Source organism: Solanum tuberosum, unplaced genomic scaffold (assembly GCF_000226075.1).
Source record: "Solanum tuberosum cultivar DM 1-3 516 R44 unplaced genomic scaffold, SolTub_3.0 scf00017, whole genome shotgun sequence".
Lineage (NCBI taxonomy): Eukaryota > Viridiplantae > Streptophyta > Magnoliopsida > Solanales > Solanaceae > Solanum > Solanum tuberosum.
Window position 1 is genome coordinate 1,156,542 of NW_006238943.1, and position 10,951 is coordinate 1,167,492.

General features: G+C 29.6%; 1 protein-coding gene across 1 annotated transcript; it reads left to right on the plus strand.

Annotated features, from left to right (window-relative positions):
* The first annotated feature begins 1,730 nt into the window (after positions 1-1,730).
* Positions 1,731-3,849, plus strand: LOC102600866 (uncharacterized). Its single transcript, XM_006340168.2, has 2 exons — positions 1,731-3,128; positions 3,440-3,849. Exons 1-2 carry the CDS (start codon positions 1,913-1,915, stop codon positions 3,472-3,474), a joined length of 1,251 nt encoding a protein of 416 aa, XP_006340230.1. The 5' UTR covers positions 1,731-1,912; the 3' UTR covers positions 3,475-3,849.
* The last annotated feature ends 7,102 nt before the right edge of the window (positions 3,850-10,951 follow it).

Genomic DNA, 10,951 nt, shown 5'->3' on the forward strand with positions numbered 1-10,951 from the left:
TAAAAAGTTGCTATATCTATATATCAAATCTCACTGATAGTGTTAATTCTAAGTATGAAGTTGATTATAGTGACTTTGTCTCAACAACTACAAAGTCACATCCAAAGAAGAAGGAAAAAAGTTATATTGTCAAAAGAAATTTATGCATAAATAGAAATAGAAAACTGAAATCGTATTAATGTGATAGATTTGATCTATCAAGATGAGACGAGAAGAAGAAGAAGAAGAGAAGAAGAAAACGAAGATGACTTGAGAGAAAGAATAACCTTGTAATTCTTATTATTCAGTTTTTTAAAAAATAAAACTTATGAGTACACTTATATAGAACTTAAAAGGAAACTAATTCTAACTAACTATACTAATCCTAACTAACTATCAATCTGTTAATTAACTAACTTTCAAGAAGTTAACTAACTACTCTAAGTGACTCCTTTAATACTCCCCCTCAAGTTAGGTACTCTAAAAATGTTTTGAATACCTAACTTGGAACTCAACACTTCATGCTGCATTCTGGCCAAACTTTTAGTTAACAAATCTGCAGGCTGTTCATTTGTAGGAATATACTTAGTAGAAATCATTCCTTGCATAACCTTTTCTCTAATGAAATGACAATCTATCTCAATGTGTTTAGTCCTTTCATGATAGACTGGGTTTGCTGCTATTTGTATAGCAGCCTTACTGTCACTATAAACATTAACTGAAAGAGTAACTTCTACACCAATCTCCTTTATTAAACCAATTATCCATACCAACTCTGCCACCGTTGAAGCCAAGCTTCTGTATTCAGCTTTTGCTGAGCTCTTGGAGATAGTTGTTTGTTTTTTAGACTTCCAAATGATAGGAGAGTCTCCTATCTTAACTACATATCCAGTTACTGACTTCCTATAATTTGGACATGCAGCCCAATCTGCATCACAATAGGCTGATACCTTTATGTTCTCATTGCTAGACAGTAAGACTCCTTGTCCTGGTTCTTTTTTCAGATACTTCACTATTCTAAGTGCTGGTTCCATATGAGACTGTTTAGGAGCTTGTAAATATTGACTCAGAGTCTGTACACAAAATGAGATATCAGGTCTGGTCATAGTGAGGTATAGAAGTTTACCTATAAGTTTCTGATAAGACCTTTGATCAGCCATAGGTTCTGCTTGTGTTTTGAACACATGATCATCATATTCCTTTGATGTTAACTTAATATTTGCATCCATAGGAGTCATAGCAGGCTTTGCAGCTCCTAGACCAATTTCAGAAATCACCTCTAATGCATACTTCCTTTGATGCATTAGAATACCTTCCTTTGATCTAGCAAACTCAATACCAAGAAAATACTTCAACTCTCCTAAGTCCTTCATTTTGAATGCTTGTTGTAAGCACCCTTTGGTCTCATTGATCAGCTTTAGACTATCACCTGTGATAAGCATATCATCCACATAAACAAGAACTATTGTGATGCCTTCTGTGCTTTTCTTAATAAACAAAGAATGATCCTGTTGACTTTGTTGAAACTTGAACTTACTAAAAATTTAAAAAATAAAAAAAATAAAAAATAAAAAAATAAAAAAATTAAAAAAATAAAAATTAAAAAAATTAAAAAATTAAAAATAAAAAATAAAAATAAAAAAAACAAAAAAAGAAAGAAAATAACAAAACAAAACAAAAAATAAAAAACAAAAAAAAAACTGAATAATAAGAATTACAAGGTTATTCTTTCTCTCAAGTCATCTTCATTTTCTTCTTCTCTTCTTCTTCTTCTCGTCTCATCTTGATAGATCAAATCTGTCACATTAATACGATTTCATGGTATCAAAGCTATCGGCAACTGGTTAAGCTGGTTGAAAGAATCGATCCGCACGTTTGATCGAAAGTTGTTTAAGTTTGGTGAGAAGGAATTGAGAATTCTTTGTAAGCTTCAATGGCGGTGGAAGAAGATCAATCTACACAGCCACAACCATCTGAATCTGGTCAGAAGACTGGGATTGACTATAATCATCCACTGTTTCTTTCCCCTGCTGATGTAAGTGGTACACAAATCATTTCGTTTCAATTAACGGGAGTTGAAAATTACTCAATTTGGTATAGGTCAATGAGAGTAGCTTTACTGGGAAGGAACAAATTGGGAATGGTGGATGGTTCGTGTAAGAAAGAAGTGTTTCCAGAACAAATGTGGAGTCACTGGGAAAGAGTGAATGATGTGGTATTGTCTTGGCTGATGAATTCTGTGGAAAAAGGATTGCTAGGAGGTATAATGTATGCCTCTCATGCTCAAGAAGTATGGGATGATCTGTATGAAAGATTCAACAAGATTGATGGTTCAAGAACTTTCAATCTTCACAAGGAAATTGCTACATTGAGTCAAGGTACTGCTTCAGTTTCTGCATATTTCTCTAAACTAAAAAGTTTGTGGGAAGAATTTGAAGCTCTTGTTCCAAGTCCCAGTTGTAATTGTGAAAAATCAAAGGAGTTTGTAGTGCACTTGCAGAAGTTAAAATTGTTCCAGTTCCTTATGGGACTGAACGACTCTTATAATCAAGCAAGAAGTCAGATCTTGCTCATGAGTCCTATGCCATCAGTGAATCAGGCGTATGGAATGGTAATTAGTGATGAAGGACAAAAATATGTAGCTGCTAACTCTGGAATTCTAGGGGCAAGTCCTGCATCAAGTGGTAGTAATATGGATATGGCTATGTTTACAAGAAATGGCTCTACAAGATACAAGAAGAATTACATTGTGCAGTGTGAATTCTGTAAAATGAAAGGACATACTAAGGAAGTGTGTTACAAATTAGTAGGATATCCCTCAGACTTTAACAAATTCAGAAAGAAAGGGGCACAGGCAGGAGGTAGTGGTTATCACCCAAATGCAGGGGCTCATAATGTGGTTACCGGTCAGTTGCAGGATTCTGAACAATATGATATGATGGGTGATCCTTTTGAGAATATGGCTGACGGAAATAAGGCAGATTACAAAGGCAAAAGAGTGGAATACAAGGCTGAGTCTTCTTCACAGAATAGAGAGTCTGAAATGGGGTTGTATCCTTTTACCATGGAGCAATATAGTCAGATTGTGAGTCTATTGAAGAACATGAATGACAACAACACTTCTGCAAACTCCTCAGCAAACTTAGCAGGTATGAGTCAGTCCAATACTTATTCAATTAAAAACTTATAGGAATGGATAATAGACACTGGAGCTACCAATCATATGGTAGCAGATGTCAACCTGTTAGATAAGCTTGCGATAGTGTCTAGGGGAGTTTATTTGCCTAATGGAGCTGTTGCTAAAGTTACTCATGCTGGCTCTAGTAATATCACTGCAAGGACATCCTTGACTAATGTGTTGCATTTACCACAGTTCAAGTTCAATTTGATGTCTGTGTCAAAACTCACAAAAGAATTAGGATGCTCAGTGAGTTTCTTTCCGAATTTTTGTCTGTTTCAGGATCTCTCCAATGGAATGGTGAGGGAGATTGGTAGAGAAGAGAATGGGTTGTATATTCTAACTGGAAGTACAAAGGTGCAGCAGCCTCAGCCTCAGCCTCAAAATAGTGGATGTGTTCTTGCTGTGAAAGATGGTCATTCTGATCAGATGCCTACAGATGTGGAGTTGTGGCACAAACGACTAGGGCATGCGTCTATAATGTCTCTAAACAAGCTTATAGTAGTAAAATCTGAATGTATAGCAAATACTTTGAATAAGTGTACTGTATGCCCTCATGCAAAACAAGTTAGAAGTTCATTTCCTACAAGTAGTATCCAAACTTCAGCATGCTTTGATACCATGAAATCGTATTAATGTGACAGATCTGATCTATCAAGATGAGACGAGAAGAAGAAGAAGAAGAGAAGAAGAAAATGAAGATGACTTGAGAGAAAGAATAACCTTGTAATTTTTTTATTCAGTTTTTTTTAAAATAAAACTTATGAGTACACTTATATAGAACTTAAAAGGAAACTAATTCTAACTAACTATACTAATCCTAACTAACTATCAATCTGTTAATTAACTAACTTTCAAGAAGTTAACTAACTACTCTAAGTGACTCCTTTAATAAAACAAATAAATTGTTTTACACTTTTCATAATAAGAGTTTCCTAATTTTCTTTATCTACCTATACGATATTTAGATTTTGAAGTAATTATCTTTATGTAAATATTTCATTAACGTATTCATTTATATAAAAGTTATAAAGGGACTTCTTTTAAAACTAATAAACATAACCAAATATTAATTAATAAGCATAAACAAATATAACTGTTAATAAATAACTAAATGTGTATGACTCTTTTTAAGTAATTTGTATATTTAGTTCGTGATTTATATTTTTTTGATTAGTTAAAAGATCAACTGATAAAATAAAGTATTTAAATACTTATGATAATATGGTTAAACATGAGGTATGTATCGAAAAAAATCTTAAAACATATTTTAATTTGACGTAATTATTTAAAATAATCATAATCATTTATTTCATGATTTTTTATTTTATTTTTATTTAAAATAAATACTGAAAAATAAAATGTTATTAACACATATTTTTATTGATTATATGACTGTGTAGTAATGTATGGATAATGGGGAGTTATAAAAATATTTTTTATTCTTTTCGTTAACGTATTCATTTATATAAAATTTACAAAGAGACTCCTTTTAAAACTAATAAGCATAAACACATTTTAATTTAATAGCATAAACAAAAGGCTTATGCAATTTATGTACTATAAAATTTATAAATCCTCGCGTAAATAAAAACTCAAATTAGACTAAATAGTTAATCATCACTATGATTAAAGAATTGTGGAAATATAAGTTTTAATAAAATACTAAAAAATATAATTAATACAGAAAAATAAAATAACTATAGAAGAAACTTTAAAATATGATAAAAAAAACTGTAAAGAAAAATAAAATTTTCATGATCTATTCCGATGTAATTACATTTTGATTTTTTTATTTTATGTTTTAAATAGTTAATATTTTTTTAAAAAGTTAGTTACCTATATTTTAGGAACTATTACCATCCATCCATAACTCAAAATTAAATGGTAATATTAAAATAAATTTTAAATACCACTAATTGAAAAATGTTTAACCGCCACTATATTTTATTTTTAATTTTAATTTTTTAAATAAATACAATATTATAATATTTTAAAATAATATTATCATGTTAATAACTTCCTAATTGTTTGGCTTTATGCAACTGAAATTTATAATTTTTTTGTTTTGCTTTATTTGAGGAAATTGAGAACATGTGCATTTTTTGCTATTTCATTGATAAGAGTTAGAATTATTTATTTTTTATTTATTAAAAATGGGTGATTCACAGCCATTTTGATCTTCTTTTTTCTTTCCTACTTTTTCAATTCATTATTTTTAAAAAATTTTGTTAGTTAATTTTTTTCATATTTCATGATTTTTTATTGATTTTAGGACTGTGTAGTAGTAGATGAGTAATGGAGAGTTATAAAACTGTTTTTTTTATTAATGTATTCATTTGTATAAAATTTACAAAGGAACTTCTTTCAAAACTAATAAGCATAAATAAATATTAATTTAAGAAGCATAAACACATATTGGTCAATATAATTAGTTATTTTAGCCATATATTTTTAATTATTTTTTTTGTTTCTTTCCGATTTTATCTTCTTCTTATTTATTTTTTAATTAAAATTAAAAAAATATACTTATCATTTTCCTAGATTTTTATATATGAGAACAATATGACATGTCAATTTAGTATTTCATTTATAAAAAATCTATCAACACAAAATTAAAACACTTACAATAGCACATAAATTTTACAATTCAACATTACTGCAAAACAAAGAAGAAAAAGTTAGAAAAAATTCTTACAAAACAAAATAAATAAATAATAATAAATCAAAATATGAATATATTATTCAGGAAAAATCACTATACAAAGTAAGAAACATTTAATTTTTTGAAGTAGATATAAGAAAAAAGAGATAATTTTTATTTTATTTTAAGTGACAGATTTTAAATTACACAAATATTAATTCAAGAAATCATGTCAAAAAATAGATTTGATGATTTCAAACTTTATTTTATTGCTAGTGTACAGTTTGTTTCAAACTAATGTTCAAGAGTAAGAGACATGAAAACATGTTTTGTCCCTAATGTCATTTTCTTATTATTATTTGACAAAAAACACACTAACAAAATCTACCGAAATGTTTGATGGATATTTGATTTAAGCATGTTGATGTCAAAACTGAGAAATTAAGTTATTGTTATTTTGATTACTCAGTACCAAAGAAATAAACAATTATTGCATAATAGAGAAAGAACTTTATATACATTGAAACTTAAGGATTTGAAAAATAAACTTACATATGATTAAACTTTGTATTTGTTGATTTCTTATTATCCTTGAATGCATGTTGGGGGTTGAATTGTTCTCCTTTGTTAAATACTGAAATACTATATTGTTTCCTTGTTGAAGAGGGTAAGAAGAAGAATGTTATTTTGTGTGTGATTCTTTTGTGTTTTATATTAAAAGTTGTAACTGCTATTTATATTTTTGATTTAATAATTAAGTATTATGTGGAACTATTCAGGGGTGTCTACTGTCAATGATTGCAGGAAAAAAAATTCTAGTAATAAATAAAATTTTGAAGCTAGTAGGGGTGTAAGACTAGGACAAATGACCTCTAAGAATTTTCACAACACCTTAATTACTAGACTAATTATTTAACTTGTGTAAAGAGATGTCAATAATTCTTAGTACACGTCAGCTTACCCTAAGCCTATAGGACAATTGATGATGTCATCAGCTGGCTAGGATTTTCAATAAGCAAGTTCAAAATCTGAAGAAATAGACATACGAAGTAGTCGAAAGGGGTTTGATTTACTATATATACTTAAAGATTATTTTAACCATGTATAAATAGTATAATTTTCTGCTGAAGGGGGTTGGGATGAACCCCTGACAATAAGGTGGCTCCGCACACCGGCCATTAGGAGAAAAAATGAGAATGTGGGCCCACCCTCATATTTTCCACGTCATTAGTCAAGATGACTTCATTAATTATTTAATTCTACACCATATAATTCCACGTGATTTTCCTATTTTCCCTACTAAATAAATATTAAAAAGTCAATATTAGCCCCAAAGCCCATTCATTTTTACCGGCCTACCCTATAAGCTTGAGATGGCATCCTTAATTTTTCCAACTTTTTAATTTGTATCGGAGCTCGGAACTCACTAAATTGACAATTTTAAGGGAAGTACATTCTAATTAGGGGTGTTCACGATTTGGATAAAACCGATCCAAACCAAAAAATCGAACCAAACCGATAAAAGAAAACCAATTTTATTTGGGTTTGATTTGGTTTTAGATTTTTAAAAACCGATAGTATTTGGTTTGGTTATGGTTTTATTCGAAAAAACCGAAGAAATAACCGAACCGAACCGATGAATTATATACATATATTTTATTAATATACATACTTAATATATTTTTTTTATAAACAACTTTAAAGATCTTACATACATTTTCATTAAAATCTCTTTATAATTTACTTATTGAAAGCAAAAATGCCTAAGATGAAAACATTTATCTTATTGATTTCATGTATATGAGTGTCTATGACAATCCTTTGTGGAACTGAAAATGTTATTGTCTCTTCCTTCTAGGCCAATATAGTGAATTTTAAAGTTTTATTGATAGTAAATTTAGTGATTGAAAGTTTAGCAATTTAAGTCATTCTAACTATTTTTCGTTTTGAATGGATTGTTGTCACCTTTTTTCACTATTTTGAATGAATTGTTTCTTTTATTTTTGTGTATGGTTAATAACCGAATAACCGAACCAAACCAACCGAAATCGATAACACCAAACCGATAAATGTATATTATATTTGGCTTGGTTTGGTTTTGATAATTTTAAAACCTATTAAGTTGGTTTGGTTTTGGTTTTGACCAATAACCGATCCAAACCGACCCATGAACGCCCCTAATTCTAATGTTGGCATCAAATCATGTAAATTTATTATAATTAAGTAATTTAATGTGGTGAGAATGCATTCTAATTAGTATGTGTTAATAATCTATGTGTAAAATACATATCGTGTATTATTTTTAGCTCTCAATACTAAACAGAACTTTATTTCATTCGATTTGGACTCGAAACATCAAAAACAAATTAAGTTTTTTATTTATCTTTTTTTCAGAGAACTCATTTTATTGTTTCATTAATGACTCAAATTCATGTTTTTAGTGGAGGTACAGGGTGTTTATCAACTGAGATAAAGTATCTAAATTTTAACTAATTTTAGATAAGTAAATTTTACCGCAAAAAAAAATCAAAATTAAAAGATTTGACCTTTCAAAATTCATTTGTCTCGTAAACTAAAAAAGCGAATAATATTTAAGTAGTTATGGTTCCTCATGAATAAATTAAATACGGAGTTCAATATTTTTCATAAACAGCACATTTCATTACAATAACACATATTCAATATAGGTCTACGTATAAAATGTGATTTGAAAATAATAAAATGTACATAGACCTTACCCTGCTACGAAGGTAGAGAGGTAACGACACAATTGATCATCATTGATTAGAAAAACTTACCTAATTAACATTTAAAAATTATTATAGTTAACTAATTAATTGTCCACTCATCTGTTCCAATTGACTGGACAGATTTTAGTTATAATATGATAGTGAAAAATTACAAAATAACAAAATTACAAGATTACAATTGAAAATAAAAATAAAGAAATAAATCTCTTTAGACTGAGGCGTGGATATGTCACTCTCTTTAAGGAGATTCAAGCCCACGGAAGCAAATGTTTTTCACCGGTCTAGCAGTAGTCCTCTTGATTTGTTCCTTTCATGATACAACAGCCTAACCACAAAGTGTAACTCAGCAAACTCTAGACAAGAGTCGAGTCTAAAGCTCCACAAAAAGAACATCTCCCTTCAATTAATAAAAACTCTCTTTTTGAACAAACTTTATGCACTCGGATCTGTATTTTTCTTGTGTGTCAACCAAATGAAGACCACCACTATTTATAGTTGCGGATGTCTTCCTAGCAATGAATAGGAAGATAGTGGGGTAGTAAATAATGAAGATAAATGGTATTAGAAGTTACATAGGTTATAAGGTATAATGGAGGAATAAAGAATGAGATAACGAAGATTGAATGAAAAAGAATTAGTGGTCATGGTTGACCACCTTCTGCCACTAACAGTAACCTCCAATGACCAACGTTTTGTAACCATCAAATAAAGGGTAATAATGCCTAAAGACATTGATTAACACAAGTGAGTAATTAGGAAGTAATGCCTAAAGTTGCAGTAATGAAATAGAGAATGCTCCAACAAATAAAAAACAATTGTTAATGTATTGTCAAAGGTGCAAATTAATATAATATTAAAATGCTTACACTAACATAATATTAACTAAACTCGATATGCCATAGTAGGTTGGATTTGATTAATATTCACTAACGATGTAAAAAATATCCGTACTAGTATAATATTTTGTTTAAAGGTTATTTATGAGTAATTTTTTTTAAACCTTGATTACAAATAAGACAAATCATATATTATAACTTAATATAATTGGATGGCGTAAAAAATATTTATATCGTTTGTGAATATATATTACTTAAATTCTAAGTAATTTATTTTTCCATATTACATTTGAAGAGAAAAAGGGAATACGAAAAAGAAGATACTATTCAGTAGGTTATTTGAACCCTTCACTTCAATAGTAGAAGGGAAAATTATATAAAACAGTAAACTATTAATTCAAATTAAATGTTATAACCACAGTTTTATTTAATTGTAATTCGTAGTAAATACTTGTCATCACCTCTCTCCCCAGAGAATTTCACTTGTCACTCTCCCAGATCTCGCTCGTCACTCTCCCTCGCCTCTCTCATTTTATATAAACACAAATGTATAAATTGCGTTTGTGTTGGTATAAAGAAAGAAAAAACTGTATATACAAATACAAATACAAATACATATATTTTCGTTCTATACACTTATAATTATACAAATACAGATATTTCCCTACCAATTCTCTTTTGCCCTTCTCTCTTTCTCGCTTTATACAAATACAATGTATAATTTGTGTTGTATAAATCGAGAGAGAAAGATTTGATATACAAATGTTTTATTTTGATTCAATTGTATACAAATTCAAATTTTATGCAGATATACAAACACAATCAGGGATACATTTACATAGTAGTTACATATACAATTATCTAACCGATATATACATATACACAATCGTTGTGCTTTTATACAAACGAGAGGTCTGTCAGCTATTTATACAAATCTGATGCTCCTGCCAGCGATTTATACAAATCTGATGCTCCATAGCAAACATAAAGTTTGTTATGGAGCACAATTATGCAAACTATAGTTATAACATACAAATATGATTTTTATGTTTGCTAAACCTAAAATTTACTCATAATAGAATGTAGACAGCTTGCCAAGTAAGCTGGTCTTCGATTTCCACCATAAATGTTGATTGGAAGAACTTGTAATGATTAAAATGAGTGGTACTCCTATAGATATAAGTTATTCGATTTCTTTAGTATCTTTGATTTTTGGTTACTTCTTGTCACACCCTAAATTCGGATGTGATGGCACGTGTCCATTTCCCACCGGACACGTCAGCCTAACCCAACCACAACGATAGAGGAGTAGAAATACGAGAATAAAAGATAATAAATAAGCGGAAGACTTTAATTAAGACTCAACACTACCCAGAATTTGGCTGTCACATGTACAAACCTCTAAATATAGAATTCGAATAAAAATATACAAGTCTCAGAGTATAGTTCTCGAATAGAACAAAACTGAAAGTAAAGATAACTCAAGGGCACGTCTGGAATGAACCGCTACCTCTCGAGTATGTCCCGAAGCTCAATCTGCTAAAGAAAAATACTAAGCCGAATC

Coding starts and splice junctions, on each gene's coding strand:
- LOC102600866 (XM_006340168.2), top strand. CDS start 1,913: ATGGCGGTGGAAGAAGATCAATCTACACAGCCACAACCATCTGAATCT. Junction 3,129..3,439: donor CTCCTCAGCAAACTTAGCAG/GTATGAGTCAGT, acceptor TGTCTGTTTCAG/GATCTCTCCAATGGAATGGT.